At 37.7% G+C, this 20,151-nt stretch overlaps 1 protein-coding gene across 1 annotated transcript in view; it reads left to right on the top strand.

Moving 5' to 3' along the window:
* Window positions 1-20,151, top strand: part of LOC131586062 (1-phosphatidylinositol 4,5-bisphosphate phosphodiesterase zeta-1-like) — a 48,367-nt gene that overhangs the window by 24,641 nt on the left and 3,575 nt on the right. The window contains exons 8-12 of the mRNA XM_058852800.1: window positions 1,144-1,300; window positions 3,228-3,344; window positions 12,274-12,446; window positions 15,344-15,476; window positions 17,022-17,171. Of these exons, the coding sequence (XP_058708783.1) occupies window positions 1,144-1,300; window positions 3,228-3,344; window positions 12,274-12,446; window positions 15,344-15,476; window positions 17,022-17,171 (730 nt within the window). The remainder of the gene's footprint in view (window positions 1-1,143; window positions 1,301-3,227; window positions 3,345-12,273; window positions 12,447-15,343; window positions 15,477-17,021; window positions 17,172-20,151) is intronic.

Here is a 20,151-nt window from a genome sequence, read left to right as displayed (position 1 = left end):
ACCAGCTCTCTAGACAATAGGTTTCAAGAATATTTGTAGGACCATGTAACGGACTAGAATGAATTCCACAGACTCTTAAACAGCAGCAACAAAAAGGATCTGCTCATGTTTCCCAGGCAGAAGAGAAAGTGGTTTCCAGGGTCCCACTCTGTTGGAATATTTGCCTTGATGTCCCACTGTATTGCTTTATGGGAGGGTGGGAGAGCATTTGAATCCACAGCCAAGATACCCCAGTGATGCTGCTGGCTTTGCCTGCCTCCAGAGTTGTATTTTTCAGGATTTCCATGGCAGTAGACTCCTGGTGTCCTCATGGGACATAGCCCCAGAATAATTAATGCACTTGAACGTTGCATAGTTTAAGAGCCATGAGCAGGCAATCTCTATTATTTTGTGGGATGAGAATTTGCCTTCAAAAGCTTTAATGGAATGTAAACATGATTAGCATCAGCAGCTCTCTGCTGGCTACTGCCCCCAATTAGCTCAGAAGTTATGCTGAGGAAAATGAAGTGGTCACACAGTGCTTCTCTGTAAGAGAGAAGATCCTGGTAAAATTTCAGTCACTTTGGCTTATTTTGGTAATTGAGCAAGACTAAATGAAGATTTTGGTGAGAGAACTTTCAACCTTAATCAAGAAGAAAAGAGTTTTCCTAACTTCAGGGCAATGCTTAAAGGAATAGGCCTTTGATTAATTTTCTTGGCGCAATGTAATATTTTCCTGTTATTCTACATTTTATAGATGAGTTTATTCTGTTGGTCTTTTCTAGTACTTTATATATTTATGAATAGAAAGTTGGAGATATATTTTTAAGGAGCAACATTAAAAGCCATGAAAAATTATATTATTTGCAAACCACTCTTAGGAGCAGGAAAACTGTAAAGCTATCGAGAAGAACATTCTGCTAGGAAGGATTTCTCCACTCACCCTATGATTGCTGTGATAAACGTGGGCACAATAACCTCAATTTTCTCTCAGCAGATCAGATCTCACTATTAAAGGTCATATTTATTAGATTCATTAACTGAGACGTTTTTTCATGCTTTATGCATCCAAAATGATTGTTTCTCTGAATTATTAATATTAATAATAATGAAATACTCATCATTGTGACTTTTTTATTCCATTATTCATCTGATGATGTTTAGGTGAGAAAGGGAAAGATTGCCCTTGCATTGTCAGACCTTGTGGTTTATACCAAATCTCAGAAGTTTGTGAGCTTTGAGCATTCCCTGCAGCATCAGCAGTGTTATGAAAATAATTCAATTGGAGAGAGTGCAGCACGAAAACTTTTAAGATCTTCAGGTAATTTCTTTGGAGTCAATCAGTTAAAAGTTACATTGGTGCTATGATTGCTTCACTGCTTAGGCATTGAAGGGTTAAAATTTTATGAAACACCTGCTGTCTGATTTTATTTGGTTCTTTGTATAACACTGTTTTAGATATGTCCTTTGCATAATATTTTTATTTCTGTTGGCTTTGGGAGGAAAACTGAAATTCAACTTTGCTTTAATTCCGTGTATTTTTATAAGAACAAATATTAACACAGTCTAAAAAATGTACGTCTGCCTTTCGATTCATTGTTTTCTGCATCAAGTAATTTAGGAATTGCAGTCAGCACTTGAAAAAGCGTGGAATAAATTTCACCACCTCCCTCCCCACCCCCATGTCTGGGCTGAGAACTGAGCGGAGTTGGCTCGGCAGTCGCCTGGCTTTGGTGACAAGTGCAGATAAGAGAGTCCTCATTAATGGGATGGATAAACCCCAGAGCAGGCAGCTTGCTCCACTGGAGCAGACCTTCCATCCCAGCCAAACTGAATTATCCAAACCATTCTGGGCTGGAGCAGCTCCATTTGGTGCAGCCTCTGCTGTTTGAGCTCCAGCTGCCTGCAGAGAGCCCCGAGGGAGCGTTAAAAGCAGAGATCACCGAGCATGACAGTGACAATGACAATGAAGGCTGCCACATGCCCACTCACTTTGTGGAGGTGATTCAGTGGCTGGCTGTTGCTAAAGGACACAAAATGATTCACATGAACACTTTCCAGTGGTAGAACAGGAAAGAAGGAACTTTATTTTCTGACCCCAGTATTTATAGATTCTCAACAATGACCAGGAATTGGATAATTAAGTTACACCTTCCCAAGCACACTGGTCGTGTGAAACGTCCATCAAAAGATGTTTCTTAGAAGGAATGTGATAAACAACTTCTGTTTATAGAACTTCCATGGGAAAGTAACTAAAGCTATGAAAACATTATCAGGTTTTAGTTTTCAGGGCAACAGCTGGCGAGGTGAATGATGCTGAACAGTGTCACAAAGTAGGATTTTCCAGCCACTGAGTCCTCTCTCTGGTTCCTCCAGCACTCTAGGAGATAGAAAAGTAGCTCTAGAACCTCTCCTCCCCCTCAATAAAACCACCCCCAAACAACAAAGCAAACCAAACTCTACCAAACAAAACCGCTAAACAAACAAAAAATGAGGTGAGAGGAAAATGAAGATCAGAGAGATGACCCTGGAAATGTAGATTTTTGTTTAATCACTAAAAAGGAATCGTGCAGATAGAAGTCATCTGAAGTTTCCCACATCCCTGCAGTCAATGCTTACATATGAGAAAGGAGGGAACACTGCCAGCAGAAGGAAAAACAATGTACATGATAGTTATCTTCTGAGGCTTATATAACAAGAATTTCAGTGGCTTTTAAAAATGTGCTCTTCCCTGGTCCTAATATTATTTAGCCATTTTATTTAAACCTCCAAACAACAAACAAGCCAAGATCATCTAAAGATGATTTTTTTCCCCTTTTTTTTTCATTTTGAGCTATTATAGAAGGGGGAAACTTTTGTGCAGTTTCCTGTGTCTCAGTTTCCCGTGAGAATACAGTGGGCTTTAGTGTAGAAATCATAAGGTTACCCTGCAAAAAGGTGAAGAAACAGAATATTTCAGTGAAGGGATGGTTTTTGGATAATGAACTTCTTACAAAGGAATATATATTTCTTTATACAGGAATACTGTCAGATTCAAGTGCACACAAAATATTAAGGTTTAAAAATTAATTATTAAATGAACAAATGAATATATTTCAAAATAAAATGATGTTAAAATAGAATAAATTGGCATAATATTGTGTAAAAAAATTGCTGGATCAAATTACTGTATTTTTATTATTTGTTCAAATAGGATTTCTTTAATAACAAAGGTTTTCTTACCAAGATTTTATCCTTCTGTTTATCAGCTAAAGAGTTTATTTCACATACTACAAGATTTATTACAAGAATTTACCCCAAGGGAACAAGAATGAGCTCGTCAAATTATAATCCTCAGGAGTTCTGGAATGTAGGGTGTCAGATGGGTATGTATCCTTGCAGAAACTATTGCATTCTAGGCTTTACAGATAAAGGAGTTTCTTGCTTCCTATAGTATTCTGGTGTTATGTAGGTTATGTATTTTCCCCCAGTGGCATTATTTTAATTTTTTGTTATATAAAATTTTCCTTCAACCCACATATTCCACCAGTTTTTTCTCACTAGTAATTGTAAATATCACTTTGTGTTAAATAGCTGTTTCCTATGCCAGATATTCCATTTATTCTATTTTATTAATCTCTTTAAACTACCTCTTTGAATTGGATATTAAGAAAATCACTAATAACAAGCTCAGCATTTTTAAGTTTCCATTACTCAGCAATGCAAGTTTCTTCTGAAGGGTCTGTGGGTTTTCAGTGGCACTCTGTGACTTGCTTAGGTGCAGATGTGAGCACAACAATTGATAGTAGTGCCAAAAATTCCCAGAACAGGATATGCTACACAAGGCAGCACTCAAACATTCCTGGTCAGCACAACATCCAGAGACAGCTGGGAGCTGCTGGGAGTCTCCAGTCTTTATTCAGATGAACATACATGTAGAATTTTAATTTCCAGTACAAAACATATTCGTTTCCTGGGCAACAAAAAAAGTGCTAACTTCTGCTTCTTCATTGAAAGTTATTTATTTGAATTTTTTCAAAATAAGCATGGCATGACTTCTGTACCCAGCAGGCTTTGGAAAACCTCTCACCTGTAAGCATTTTGTCCTTTTTAATGGCTTTAGAGACAATTTTACCTTCACGTGTTTATTCTTCAGTTTAAAAGATTCTCAGTTCCAGAACATATTTCTATGTTTGCCTGCTAAATTTTCTTCAGCCCTAGGTAAAGTAGAGCAGAATAGTTTTTGTACCCAGGTATATATTCTGTCTTTGAGTCTTTGCCAAGGCCACCTGAGGGAGACTGTGGGGTGAGCAGGGCACTTTGCCTTAGGCTCTCGGTTTTGAGAGGTGAGAGGTGTGGATTCACCTTGTTATGTTGAAATACACACTCATCCAAGGACAGGCACAGATTTCATTCTGTCTGTAGGGCCCTGGAGCTTATGTCACCCTTGTTCCAGGCTTCCTTTTCCACTTGTTTCCTTTCTCAGCTCTCCATATATCTTCTGTGACAAGTTACTTTCTCCATCCTGACTGTTATTTTACATAACTACATAAGGAGTACAAAAATTACTATTTAGTATAAATTTGACTTGCTTCTATGTCCTCATAAATGCTTATTTGCAGTACAGATTTGGACTTGTGCTGGACTATCCAAGTATCTTCTCATCACCATACTGTGTGAAATTGGTTTGATTATGTTGTGTCCTTGTGGTTCATCCACACTTAGTGCCATGTCTGGATTATTTACCTGGGGTGCTGCCCTCCCTGTGTGCTATCATTGCTATCTAAACTATACATTGCCATTAAAAACTAGGAAGTTTGTTTCATTCTTAGAGAAAGCACTCGCCAGAGGTCCTTAATTTAAAATTGAATTAATCTCCCAGTCTTATCATACTGCAATTTACTAGTTTTCTTTCTAGCCTGTGAATCTCCACACTTATCTCTACAAAGGATAACCATTTGTTAGATCACAGACAGCGCCAAAATCTTTCAAAATTACTACACTGGCTGTTTACTCAGAGTGTGCCTTAATGAGAAGTCAGTCTAAACATTAATATGCAAAACATATGACTTTTGGTGCATAGGGGGTTTGGGCCCCTTCCTGGAAGAATTAAAAATCTGCAGGAAGTGGTTAGATTTGCCCTCTTGGTCACTTCATTTGCATCTTCACTTAAAAACCCCTCTATTTTTCACATGGGAATAGGCTGATTAAAACCAATTCTCCACATACATTATTTCCAAGCTATGTTAGATCTATTAATTCCCTAATCTGCTTTAGATAGCTGTTTGGCAGAAATATAGCAGCTCTTCACAATGCAACTCCCAAAGTGAGGGTATCTCAGTGAATCTTCTGCTGATGTCCTTTCACTGATTTAACACAGACTTTTGATTTTTATATCTGTCCCATGTCTGTATAATTCACACACCCCTCCTGTCTGCCTGCCTTTGTGCTTTACACCCCATGCACAGAAGTGAATCCTCTAGATCCCTTTTGCAATTCCCTGAAACTCTTCAAAGGACTCTTGGATTTCTCTTTGCCACCTATTCCCCTTCTTAACTCCCTTCTCCTCCCCACACCTGCAAGCTTACATTCCTTTAACATCCATAACCTTTCTGGCTGGGCAAAGAAAATATATTAGGTTTTGTTCAAACCTACACATAACACTGCCTTCCAGGCCTCTGCATCTTGTAATTATGAGAACTGAGTTACTCCTTCACTTCCCTTAGTGACTGACTCAAAACAGTGCTTTCTTCTGTACCTTGCCAGCAATTTTCTCTGAATTGCTTGGAACATATTAACTTGGAGCAGCCTGGCACTCAGCTAAAGCAGGATGAAATGGTCCAACAGGCTCAAGACTTTTTGGGGCTGAGGACAAGACATGTAATTGTGTAAACCTAATTTCCAGAGGAAGGCAAGTTAAAAAGCTCAGTAAAAAGTACAGAGTTTCCACAAAATAGCTTTTGGATATCACTGTGTACTCCCTGTCCATTCTCTGAAAATTGAGACTCATAAGAACAGGAGGTTTTGGGAAAAAAGAGGTCTTATGGAGAAAAACCCTCACTTTTCATAGTCTGTGAAAATTAGTATGCCTCCTGCATACAACTGCAGTGAGGCACTGGAAAGAACTGGTTTGATGTATCCATGTCTCCTTTTTATTTAGGAAATAAAATGAAATGGAAAGATTTATGCAGGGAAATAAAATTCAGGACATTTATTTAAATAAACTGATATCAGTTGTTTTATATAGACTGAAAAAAACAACAAAAATCCAAAATGAAAGAAAGCCTTGGTGAAAATCATAATAAAAAAAGACTTAAATAACCTTTTGAATGTGGCATTTGGAAATGTTCTACATGTACCAAAGCACTCTGCAGGAATGACCAAAACATGCCATAACTTACAGGAGAAAACCATGGTGTTGTAGGTAGAGAATTTTATTTCAGAATATCTCATATGTGCTTTTTGGGGTGTGCATAAATTTATATGCTGCTGTGAAAGTTGTACTTGTATGATGGGTTTTTTACTTTCTGTAGGTTTTATTTTGGACTGTGACACTGAAATGCAGCTTGGCAATTTTGTCACATCTGTTTTGTGGTTCAGTCTTGTGTGCAATAATATGACAAAATATGGTAAAAAATGATGCATGAAAAGAGGAGTGATAAGGAGCTCTCTAACTAGTTCTGATTTTAACCTCTGAAGCAACCAAGGGAAAAGAAACCAACTAATTTTGATCTTGCTATGCCTCACCTGTGGAAATTAAAATGACTCAAACCTGACCCTGCTTGGGTTCTGTGTCAATAACTATATTATTGCTCTCTTCTACTGGTTTTAATAGTCCAGAAATGCCTCCTTAGCAAGTGAAACCTAGAGGACTAATTTTTTTTTTAATGTTTTCCCTTGAATTTCACTGATTTAGTCTTCACAAAGAGTGAAGTGGTACTGCTAATTCAGGTGTAGACACCTGCAAGATAGGTGGGATAATATGATTCAACATCTGAAGCTCTCCAAATGCACTCAACTTTCCTTTGGAATGGCTCCAAATGCTGGGAGTGGTTTTGAATGAAGGTTTTATGTCTCTTCTGCAGAAATGCTTCTACTGCCAGGTTTATGAAAAAGCTCTTGGGCTATTCTGCTTCTTTTTAGGCAGTTTTTGGTGTGTGTCATAGATACTGGAATTTCACTTTAAAGCAAAGAAACATTGAAATTCCATTTTATCAGTTTTTCCAGCTGTCTTCACTGCAGACAACCAATAGAATAGTAAATAATTTATGTGAAGTCTAATAAATTTTAAAGGAAGATGGGAAAAAATTGCAGGAACACAATTGTTTCTGAAGTAGTTGCTGATCTTGTTCTAAAACCTGTCAGTGACTCCAGACTAAAACAGGAGAGGGAAGCTGATAATATTCACTTTTCTGCCAAGAATCACAAGTTAAGTAAATTTTAAAAATTATTTTGGAAACGTTTCAGGTGTAAAATTGGTCAAATGACAACCAAAAATACTCAGACTTACACTGAAGTGTGACTTTCAGACTGACACATTAATTAGACAGCAAAAATCAATTTAGATTTTCAGATCTGATAATTTATCAGAAATGCTTTAGGTACTTTTCCCATGAGAATCTCACAAGAGAGGATCTCTACTTAAACCCTTTGCAGATTTACTTGGACAATGGAGGACTCTTAATCACCTGACATCTCTTTTCCAGTAGGACCACTTGTAATGAAGTAGGAGCAATGTCAGCAGTTATGAACTGTGTGACTGGATTCTTCACATTTCTAATGACAGTGTCTTTAGAGCCACAGTATTAAACTGGCCCAAAGACCATACAAAAAAGACTGACTGCACATTTTAAGGATGTTATGTCATGCAGTTATGCATTTATTCAGCTCTCAGAGGAGCAGTCCCTCTTCCTACGGCAGAATCCCTCACATTGTAAGCCATAAATCAAGCTTCTGTAGAGTGAAAACAACCATTTCAAAATGTGTAGGTGAAAAATAAAGCCAGAAGTTATCATTAAGATTAATATAATTTGGAGTCTGTTAGGGAAGAGAAAAAATACAGTTTTACTGATTTTTTTTTTTTTGCCAGGAAGAGAGGTGATACTTTTTATGCCAAAATGTATATTGTCCATATAAGCTTGCTCAGTGTTGTAGGAAAATCAATCATTATATATTTTATTTTTTTTCTGGTAGAAAAAAAAGAGGTTTTTTTTCTTTATTTTTGGTCTAGTAGACCAAAGTCCTTGCTCATAAAGTTTGTGTGGGGTCTCACCTCTTCATGGGTTTATTCTCTTTCACTTTGAAGCTCTTCCCCCCTGTCCTGTTATGCCCCTGTAAATAGTCTCGCTCCATCTTTCCTGGACTTCTGAAATATTTCTGTAAATTTGGGCAGTGAAGGATTGAGTGCAGCTGTGACCTGCATGTGAGAAGAAAGCCTAGACAGTCTGTGCCCAGCTTGGAGTGCTGGTGTGGAATGAAAGCAGTGGCTTCAAATCCAATCACATTGATCATCTCATAAGCAATGGCAACATTCCAGAGCATTAGGATACGCTCCTGTTTGCAATAGCATTTCCCAGGCTGGGTGGAATTCAGCTCAGATTTGGGATATCTGAGGCACAGATTTTCGTTGCATTCATTGTGAGTGGCCCACTTTAAGAGCACAGACAACTGGAAAGAGCTGAGAGCAAGACAAGAAGGCTGATAAAAGTGTGATCTATTACATCTCTTTAGATTCAAATGAGTGAGGTAAACCATGGGGATAGGAACATTGGCACTGTGAGTGCTTTCTGAATATGAGTTTTTTTGAGAGGGCATAAAATTGATACATTTTGAGATGCATTTTTAAATGGCATAAAATGCAATTAAGTAACTCATTTCAAGAAAAAATGGTGACAAATGTGTCCTTATCTATTTTAAAATCTTCCCATTTAAATGGGAAAATGCATTAAACCTTATGGTTGTGATGTAGCTGATAGAACCAGCAAGCAAAGAACAAAAAATAAAAAATTACAATTTAAAAGTCCCACTGGGAATATTAATGAGAGGCAGGATCAAAAGATGTGCAGTTTTCCTCAATGCCTTCAAATCACAGTCACAATTCTCATTTTGGTTTTACAAAGCTTTTGCTTTTAGTCCACAAATCAGTTATGTCTTGAATGGTGGCACCTATAGAAGGTGCTGTGTATGAATATTTAGAGTGTCTTTAGTTCTGCAATTAGTGGTGGAACTGACTTCAGTTAACTGCTTGTGATACAGAGGTTTGGGGTCAAAAATAATATTCTTCTGTGTATTATGGATTGGCTCATTTTTTGGAGCTAGTCTATTTCCTAACCTCAATTTGCCATATGAAGTTATTTACACCTGGGGCTTACTGGGACTGCCATGGCAGCTTTGGTACTTTGCAAGATGATTTGAGTATTCAATACTCTGATCTGAAGGGGATTTAGCCTCATGGTTCTAGGAATAGTTAAATCTGTTTTAGGTGCAGGAATCACAGTGAAGAATTGCTTTGCTCAGGTTGTTCCCCAAGCCCATGTTTTGCTGTGCTGCTTTGATTTTGATGTCAATATTAAAATTCTTCTGGTGCTTAATGAAAGGACTGAGGAGAAAATTTAATGTACACCGTGTTCAACTTCAGATGCCTTTACTTCCCCATGAAAACCATGCATTAAGATTATGTACTGCTCAGATGGTTTCATTGCAAGCTCATTTGGGTTTCTTTCCAAAATAAACTGTCAGTTTAAATCTCTCTTCATACATGCATTATATTTATACTGTTTCATAAAACAAAAGTACAAAGAATATTATTGAACAGTTCTGCTCTTGAATTCACCAAAGCTAAAATGAAACACTGGGTAGAAGTTCAGGATTGTTTGCAGAAAGATATTGCTCAGCCCAAGCTGCTGGGCATAGCTTTTAGTTTATGATCCTTGCCATTTCTCAAGAAGTGTTAGGGCTATACTGCACCTGATTAAAAAGAAAAATTGTACATCAATGCACCATAAAGTAGTGCCCTGGGAGGCTCCAAGCAGCTATGAGCCCTGTAAACAGTTTTAGTAGAGGTTTGCATCTCAGAGAATATGACACAAAATCTCACATTTGCTTAATCACCTTAAAACTTGCAATACAAAGAAACCAGTAAGTAAATTAAAACTACTGTTCCATGCGTTTCTTAACTTGTTCTTAAGGTCAAATTAAATTAAGTGAAAACACAGTGCTGATGTTTAGAGATATCAACCCATAATAACATTGCCCTTCACTTGTGTTGCAAAAGTAATTTTCCTAATGTGATAAAATATAAAGTATTCTCGTTTGCTTGTTGCTGTTGTTACATCAGATTTTCCTGCTTAGTCGCCTATAAAGCTTGGTAAATTTAGCAATAGTCTCATTATGTGCAATCATGTAATTTGGTTCATCATGTGGAAGCTGCTATTTGAAGCTGACTGTTCGATGTGCCTAATTTCAGTTGCACTTTTAAACCCACGTATCCTGAAAGTGTGGCCTAGGACTCACCTGAGGACTGAGAGATCCTGGCTTATCTGTAGTTCAGACTTCCAGGGGCCACAGGGTTGCAGCTCCTGTAGCATCCTCTGCACAGCTTGATTCAGTGCATTAAAATATACAAGCATCATATAGCACCAAATTTGGGGCTGTTTCTGGATGATGGGTTGAGTCATAAAGAGAAAATTTTGAACCGCTGCCAAAACCATACCAAGAAAATACCAACCCTGTTTAAAAAAGGCAATGGTGGGCAATGGGCAATATGAACACTCTGAAGTTTGGTTTCTGTTGTTAAAGGTAAAACAAAATTCCTGTGTATATTAACATAAAATCATGTCTTTACATTAACACTTAGATCAAAGCAGGAGTGCATGTTGTGTTTTGTTTTGGAGGCTTTTTTTGTTTTGTTTGAGGTTTTTCTAGACAAGGTTTCCAGTTATTCCTACTTGCTGCATGTTGGTTCATGATGCAGAGCAATTTTAGCTAGCACAGATGGGATTCCTTTCAGATTAAACAGATGATGCACTCTGGGAGCACTTCATGTATTCCACCCATTCATTGGTTTTGAGACTACGGAACCAGAGCTCTTCAGAAGTAACCCCACCAAAAACATGTGTTTATATATCATATTATAAATATCAGGTCCATTGTACCAGCTGCTTCATTCCTATTTGTGTTGTTTGCTTCAGAATATTTTAAAATGATCATCAAAGCAGTGAAGGAATGAGTAATTTTTGCAGTGAAAACAATTTTGTGTGTTTTCCACTTGCAATAAGGATTTTTGCATTATGTCAAATGTTCATTCAATACATTCATATTATCTCCCAGGAAAATGTAATAAGGTCCTCTTTATGAATTATTATGAGTCACTTGAACTGCTTAAAGTCTTCTTTTTTCATTCCTACCAAACCATCCTTTTAAGTAAATGACTTCTTATCATTCTCTGTTTAACACATGTCATGGGTTCATAATGTCATAATTCATTGCTGATTTGACTTCTGCATTTTCTATTTGGAATGTGACAAGAAGCTCCATTGCACTGGAATAGGGGGAAATTTCATTAAACAGGTCTATTTCAATGTTGGCTTTATCTCATGAATTACAATATCCTGTTGATGAGAAGTGTGATATTTTATTATTGGTGCTGCAGCAAACTGAAAATGTTTTGAACTGCCAAGGAAAGGAAAAAATCTGTCAGGTGTATTCTTAGAATAATCACCAGTACTTGAGGATTAAGCTCCAAGAGAGTGTGTGCTCACATAAATTTAAGAACACTTTTAAAATTGCTTCTAGTTCTATAAATTTATATGTATTTTCACTGAGTATTCTAACTAAACTAAAGCTTCTTAATCTTCTGGGTGAGATGTTTTTGTGATGAATTCTGCACCATAACTAAGGTTAGATACAATCCTGAGGTTTTGACTTCTGCACCAGATCTTTGATAGCAGGTTTGGAGTGCAGGGTCTTGCTGCTGTAGAGAAACTAGGATGTGAATTCAGTTCTTGCAGAGAGAAGGATCTCTTATTTCATATTCTCCAAGGTCTAATTTAGAAAGAAAAGGGAAGAGAGGTATAGCAATGTAAAAAAGATCTATAGATTAGTTCTTAAAAGAGGGTGCAGTTCTAAAGAGTGTACTGTTTTTGTGCACAAATAATTCGTTATTGAGTATCACTTAATTTAAGGGAAATAACAGGATCCTACATATGAATTGAAAGATGTAGATATCTTAAGCTCATTTGAAATTTTTTTTAACTTTTTTTTATAAAATGTTATCAAATCTAATTCACTAAAATCAATACTGATATAATTTTACAGTGGCCTTAAACTTCCAAACACCGGGAACACAAATGGAATTGCAAGATGGAAAATTCCTGGACAATGGTGGTTGTGGCTATGTGCTGAAACCTGTATTCTTGAGGGATCGCAATACCACATTTACACCCCGAAATGTGGGAGGATACAGCAAACCAATGTCTCTGTCAATAAGGGTAAGATGACTGAAGTGTTGTTTTGTTCCATGAAAATGGGAAAGCAAATTTTATGTATTTCAGATGCAATTATTATCTAATTTTTTTCCCCATTTTATTCCTATTCCTGTTTGTTGGGAACTAATGTTTTCAACAAGATGGTAAAACTCTCACAGAGTATCAACTGCTGCTTGGGTGCTTTCCCATCTGTATTTCACTTATGCTTGCTAAAAATATGTAGGGGTTCAGAGCCTCCAGGAGACTGTAAAAATACATGATTTTTAAGGATGCTGTACAAATAAATATAAATAATGTAGCTGAAAAAGGGGCCAGACAATTGTGCATGTGGAAGCTGAACTGAAAACACAGAATTCAAATGTGCACTTTGGGTGTTATTTCTTTCACTATCAATAATACCACCTGTACTATTATAATGTTAATTGACAAATGGAAATTTTTAAAGATAAGATAGGAAGCTTTATGCTTCTTTTAAGTCTCATTATCTTTCTATGCATATATAAAAGACTATTTATAATCCTTAAATGGTATAAATAAGGGTGAAAGGAGGGATGAATTAATAAGTCTTTGAATTATTTCTACTTCTCCCAAATTATAATGTGATTGACTTCCCAAAAATACTTGAAATGCATGCCATTTACAAATAAATGATTAGATAAGGCCTTTATTTTGAGGTCAAGTAGATTTGTTATAATTGTTCACTAATTAGAAAAGTCCCTTTTCCCAATGAAAAAGTAATATTTCTGATTACACAGAATACCACTTGCATAAATGCTATTTAATTAGCATATAATTAGTGTGTAATTGCTATTTTGTTTCTTTCAGAGTAATAAATAGCAGAGATAAAACAATAGTTAGTGACAATTATAAAATACTTACATAATGCACGCACCTAATCAAGAACATTCTAGTGTCCTGACAGTGAGCATACCAATTGTGAATAGACATTGCTGGATGATTTCAGGCAGCCAGGCAAATACATCACTTATTTTAGCCCTAATTTGTATGAAGCTGGAATTAGGATGAGGAGAAACCCTGAATTGTAATGCAGGAGACAGGCAAAACCATTGTCAATGCAGAGGAAGTGTCTGAGTTTGGAAGGAGCTGGAGAAGAGAAAGGCTGTGTTTAAGATTGAGGACTTTAGACTGAGACTTCAGGCTGGATAGTGCGGGCTGCAGAGAGGCAATGGCATCCCACTGGCTGAGGGAATGAAGGGCACAGAGAGCCCCATTCATAGCCAGCAGCAAAATCCAGGAAATTGTGGTTGAAGACAAAAGCAATTTGGAGCAGGAGTCAAAGGAAAAGCAGCTTCTGCTGAAAAAGTTACTAACCAGATGAATGCAGAAATGACAACAGAAAGCAAAGATAGAAAACATCTAAAGGGCAAATCTCTCTGAACGAATGAATGAATGAACGAATGAAGAATAGAAAAATCACATAGGGCCTGATGTTACTGAATTCCTTATCCTTAACCCAATGTGCCACAATTCCCATCAAGAGGCATAGAGCCTTTGAAGCAGAAATAGGGATGTTCAAGGTGCTTCCTAAATTTTTACATCACTCTGTATGTCTGCTTCACCTTGGATGTCAAAAATTGATTTGATTTATGGATTTGGGTCATGGTGTGCTTGAAAGAACTCACTCTTTTCCCATGCCAGGGGAGGCTTAGGCTAGGTCTAGCAGTGGGTCATGCAGGCCTTGGCAATGGCCCTCAGGAAATGGCAAGGAATCTCCCATGTCCTTAGTGGGCAGCCCATCAGTGATTGCAAAGATTCCTGGGGAAGGCAGCAGCTATTCCTTAGGAAGAAAGAGCATCAGTGTTTGCCAAGCCACTGCTCTTCAGTATTTCAGGCTAGAACTTCTCTTGGGGCAAGGTGCTACAAGCACTGGAAAATATCAAAGCAAAGTGTGGGATTTGTGGGTTTTGATTTTTGGGGTGGTTGACAGGGGAATAAGAATCTCTTATGATGCTTAGGCCTGAGACCAGGGTCAGGAGTCATATCTTTCACCTGTGCTTTCAGGCTTGTATATCTCTCTCAATACATGTTATATACTGATTCCTAAAAGGCTGATTACTGCACAGATGTTGACTCTTTCCTAGCTACCCTGAAATATAGATAAAAAGCAGACAAAGTTGTGACTTTCATAAATCCTGTCTTAGTCTGGGTGCCAGATTACAGGGCAGTCTGAGACAAAATTTCCTGGTTTTGGAAATTTTGGTCAAAACACATCAGGAAGCTCACTGAATGAAGAGTTTTTGTCTAATACTAAGGAACACTGTGCAAGAGATGAGGCACAGGTGAGGCAGTCTGCTACATACCCTGTAGCACAATGCTGATGTCACGGTGGGTCTTGATGCTGATCCTCTCCACACAGATTGGAATTCATGAGCTCGATAGCAGAAAATGTAAAAATCACTGTAGGCTGATTCCAATAGGATTATTTTGTACAGTAGCAAAATATAATTTTTATGTATAGCTATTGAATAAAAAAACCTGAAAATTATTGTTTAAAATATTATTTCAGTTATTTATTTATCTATATATTTATTTATTTATAAAGAGGGTGGTGAAACACTGGCACAGGCAGCCCAGAGAGGTTATGTGTATCCCATCCCTCTAACCATTCAAGGTCAGTTTGGACTGGGCTCAGACCAATCTGATCTAGTTAAAACATGCTCCTAAACCACAATATTTCTAAAAAAAATTATATATATATATATAAGTAAATTAGATAGGAAGCACCATATTCTTGATTCCACTGTGTTTATTACACCAGTTTATGACTGGCATATACTTAAAGTAATTTCTTTTGAAAGCTATTTCTATTATGGTGACTATATGGCTGTGGTGAATTAGTTCGTTCTTACAGTTATTTCAATATAACTTTAATTTTCCAGCTGATCAGTGGCCATCAATTACCACCCAGCAGCATCTCAAGGACAAACAAAGCTGACCCCATAGTGCAGATAGAAATCTATGGTGTACCAGAGGACCAAACAAGAAAGAAATCTAGTATTGTAAGAAGCAATGGTGAGCATCAGTCTGCTCCTCGAGGCTGTGAACAAAGCACACAACATTTTATAAGGAAACACCAACTTTGCATCCCAAGGAGTTATAGAAAATGCAATTATTTCTCTCTAGACTAGGATTTCCTGGCACAAAATCTGTAGCAGAAGTTCATGCTGTGTGTGCCATTTTTCTAGACTGGTAGATTAAGGAAGCACAAACACACAGCTGGGAGCACTCCCCCTTTCTAAAGGAAGGTGGAATTTTTTTTTTTTTCACACTGCTGTGGGCTCATCCTGGACAGCAGCTCAGCTCCAAAGAGCTGCTTGCTTGTTCTCCTCTAGTTGGATGGGAAGAGGGCTGGAAAGGTCAAAATGAGAAAACCCTCGGGTAGAGAAGAAGACAGTTTGATAGATAAAGCAAAAGCTGCCCACACAAGCAAAGCAAAATAAGGAATTCATTCACCACTTCCCATGGGCAGGCAGGTGTAGAGCCATTCCCAGGGAAACAAGGCTTCATTTTGGAGCTCTGAGGTTACTTGGGAAGACAGACACTGCAATTCTGAATGCCCTCCCTTCCTCCTTCCCCCCAGCTGTGAGCATGACACCATTTGTAAGGAACATCCCCTTGGCCAGCTGGGGTCAGCTGTACCACTTGTGCCTCCTCCCAACTTCCTGGGTACCCCCAGCCCCCTCACTGGGATGGGGAGGCTGCTCTGCAGTGAGAAAGACAGAAATCTCGACACTGTGGAAGCCCTGTTCAGCAATAGCTCAAACACTGGGGTGTAATCAGTGCTGTTTGAGTCAAAAATCCAAAATGCAGCACCATAGGGGTTGACATGAAGAAAGTTAACCCTATCCCAGCCTTAACCACTTAACTTAACTTAATGACGAGGTTTTCTTAAGAAATTGCTGTAACTTCATCACTCGTCTCATTTGAAGTCTCTGGTAGGAGTAATCCCTTAATTGCTTGACAGGTGAAGTGTGTACTCTTTGTAGCTGTCTGTGAGCACTCCCTTATCTTTATAATACAGATCTTGATGTCTCAGACTACAAGCTTTCTGTGATCTCATTTTGTCTGTGCCTCTGTCTTCTATGCTTCCTTTTTCTTTTTTATAGATAGCTGCTGTTTAAAATCAGCCCCTGAATTTCTTTTCCCTGTATGAACATTGCTAAAGACCAGGCAAACCCCTCCTGTTCCACATTCTCTTTTTGTATTTCTGGTCAAGTGAACGTTCTACTACCTGAATTTATTCATTTCCAGCACTGTGAAAGGAGAAACTTTGGCAAAAGCATGAAACTGGTATGGCTATAGGAAAATTTAAGCTGAGCAGAAGTTCTTAACCTGGCTATCCTTGTCTCATTTTTCTCTCTTTTAAGGGATGACACCAACTATCTTAGGCTTTTGCCCCACTACAATCAGTGGGAGTTTAGTTATTTGTTTAAATGGGCACAGATACCTAGGATAAAAGAAACTCTTTACCAGTTCAAACTAGTGATAGCAGCTTAGTTATAGAGTAGAAAAAAAAGAAATCATATTTTAATCCTGTTTCTTTTCTCCTTTAATTAGCTTTGAGCCCTAAATGGAATGAAACATTCTCTTTTATCATCCAAGTTCCAGAACTGGCAATGATACGCTTCTGCGTTCAGGATGAGATTTCTCTGTGTAACAACGAATTCCTTGGCCAATACACTTTACCTGTGATGAGCCTCAATAGAGGTAATATTTTTATGTCAACCACCTATAACAGCTCAAAAAAATCTGCAACATTCCAGGCTTTTTTTGTTACTGTAGCATTGAGAGACTTCAGCACTATGTTTATTTTCTAGAGCACGATTTTGTAACAAAATGAATAAATGGCACTCTCTGTTTTTGAAATAAACATATTCTCTGAATGCAAATCCATGATGTTGAAATCAGAACAATATTAATGGCAGGTGATTCTTCCCACTGCAGTGTTCCATTCTAGATGGAAACTGCCCAGGTGGTATTTTAATTCATTGCAAGAAGTGAGACTAGTCAGAGCTGCTATGAAGACAGTGGTTTTGTGCACTTAGATAAGTTCAAAACCCAATACCAAATTAAAACAAAATCAACCACCAAAACCCCCTCAGGTAACCTATCTGCAACTTTTCAGAGTGGAGCAAAATGGTTAAAAATAGGGCAAAATATTCATGGTATTTTTCTTGCTGGAGTTTCTTTTGTTAAGCCAGTAGAGTTCCTGGAACTTTTGTAATGAAAAGGCTGCTCATAAAGAGCAGACACAGAAGCCAATAGGCCAAGGAGAAAGGCTTATGTAAAATGGCTGTTTACTACACTGGCTTTCCAAAGCCATTTCTGACAAAACAAACAGCTTTTATTAGTGAATAAAGACGGCAAGGCAAAACACTGGAGCTGGCAACAGGCACCACACCTTTTTTATTAAGCTTAACAGGATTTGAAATGGTGCATTTTTTTTCCCTCATGTTTGGAAGTCATAAAGCTGCTTGTGATTCTTAGTTGAGGCTGAGGAGTTATACAAGAAAAATGACATTACTCTTAGAGCTCAGTTGTTTTTCTACAACATGAATTTTTACACTGATAACCTTTTCGTTTCCTTTTATTTGTATACTTCAGGATAATGAAAGAACACTCAACCTAACAATTCACAATATCTGAGACAAATTCAAATATCAGGCACTGCTGCTTACAAGTACTTGCAAAATTATTGATTGAGGCTTTTTTAGATACAAATTTTCAGTGAGGCTTAATGTCTTTATAATTTTGGTTACAAATGAGGGATTCATATTTTGGAAAAGTAAGAGCAGTAGATTTCTGAGGAAACATTTTCAGTGCAATAATTAAAATTCTAGGGAGTGAGTCTAGGTACAAAAATTATAAATGATGCCAAACAAATTGCCCCAATCCCCACTTAACACAATATAAAAAAAGTAATTTGCTATCAGAATGCCCAGAGGCCATAAATAAAATGCTTCTAAGAGGTAAAGTGATAAATAATTTCAAAATTTATTACTATTTATTACATTCATTGCAATGCTTAACATTGAGATCTCTGAAAGCAGGTCTGGAACGATGGTTTTGCTTTAGGTACCCAAGTACTCTCTAAACAGTGAAATAGGAAAATAATGTTCTTGCAGAGGGAGTCACAACAAGCAGAAGACAAGGCAAGAACTGCCTAATATGCTGGAGAGTGAGCATGGATTTCAGTCTTAGTCTTCACCATTCCAATTGCTTAAATCTGTACTACAGGACTGTCCCCAGGTCCCTAGGATTCATATCCCTGAGGTTTCCCTGAGGGCAAGTTGCTTCCAAAAGCTGAGCAGTGCTTACATCTTTTATTTTCTTTGACAGCCAGAGGGGCAAAGTTGTGCCATTTCCTCCCTCCTCTGCATTTTCTTTTGAAAGGATTCAAATCTGTATCCACACTGCCTTCCTTTCCCCAGCAGCAGACTCCCAACTACCTGTAGACTCCACTGGGGAGGAATGCTCGCTGTCCAGCTGCAGCAGAATTTGATTTTCCATGTAGTGATTCTGTAGCTATACTCAGAGGGGCTGAAATTGAGAAAAATTCTCTACCTGGGTGGTTAAAGGCAAATAGGAGGGGGGAGTCCTCTCTTACAGTCCCTGTGCCAATGAATCTGCCATGGTGAATACTAATACAGGACAGGAACTCAATTTTTAACTCTATTATCATGGGATCCAAGAGTAGTTAATCATTTAATGCAAATTGGGGCAATTTCAATAACAAAAAAGAAGTTTTACTTCTCTCAGGAAACTTTGTAGAATCTTCTGTAGGTAGGGGCTAGAACACAAGTCTTCAGAAATTAGTCTTAGTCTTTGAAGTGTATCTTTGGATAGGAAATCAACCAAGCCTTCCACATATTGTGTGCATGCCTTAAAAACTGATCTCAAATGTAAATTGCCTACAACCAGCTTTAATATTTGCTGCCTAGAATCTGAACCTTAAATACCAGAGGAACTTATGTGTAGTGTGACAGAACAAGGGGAAATGGCTCAAGCTGTGCCAGGGAAGGTTCAGTTGGACATCAGGGAGAATTTTGTCACTGGTAGGGTTGTCCATTATTAGAAAGAGCTGCTCAGACAGGAGGTGGAACCACCATCTCTGAAGGTGTTCAAGAAACAATTGGATGTGGCACTCAGTGCCATGCCCTGGTTCACAAGGAGGTGTTCAGTCAAAGGCTGGACTTGATGATCTTAGAGCTCTTTTCCAATCTAAACAATTCTATGATTCTGTATGAAAGAAGCAAGAAATTCCAAACCCAGGTAAATGTGGCTCCCAAAGACTCCACAGGCATCCACACACAGCTAAAGAGGGATTTTGAAAACTGCAGTTCAGAACATGGATACTTCTACAAAACAGACTTACTTAAATAGCTGGAATTATTTACATATATACATAGAAAAAACACAGAATTTTTTTTAACCATAAGTGACATTGTCACTTGTTATTAAATAAGGGACATTTAGTCATATAAAGCAGTACAGGCCGGGATTTTTAAGAAAAAGTTGTTTTGTTTTCTAAGCAGGTAAGTGAATTATGTTTGAAATTGAGAACTATGGCTTTTCCAAATGCTTCAACAACCAGATGAACACGTAGCTTCATGATGGCATGACCTATCTCTGATAAAGTGAATTACTCATATGAAATTAACTTTTTAAGAAGTCATGGTAGAAAGTC

Source organism: Poecile atricapillus, chromosome 18, assembly GCF_030490865.1.
Source record: "Poecile atricapillus isolate bPoeAtr1 chromosome 18, bPoeAtr1.hap1, whole genome shotgun sequence".
In the NCBI taxonomy this organism is placed as follows: domain Eukaryota; kingdom Metazoa; phylum Chordata; class Aves; order Passeriformes; family Paridae; genus Poecile; species Poecile atricapillus.
Note: the sequence above shows the minus strand (reverse complement) of the source record. Positions and strands in the feature narration are given on the sequence as shown.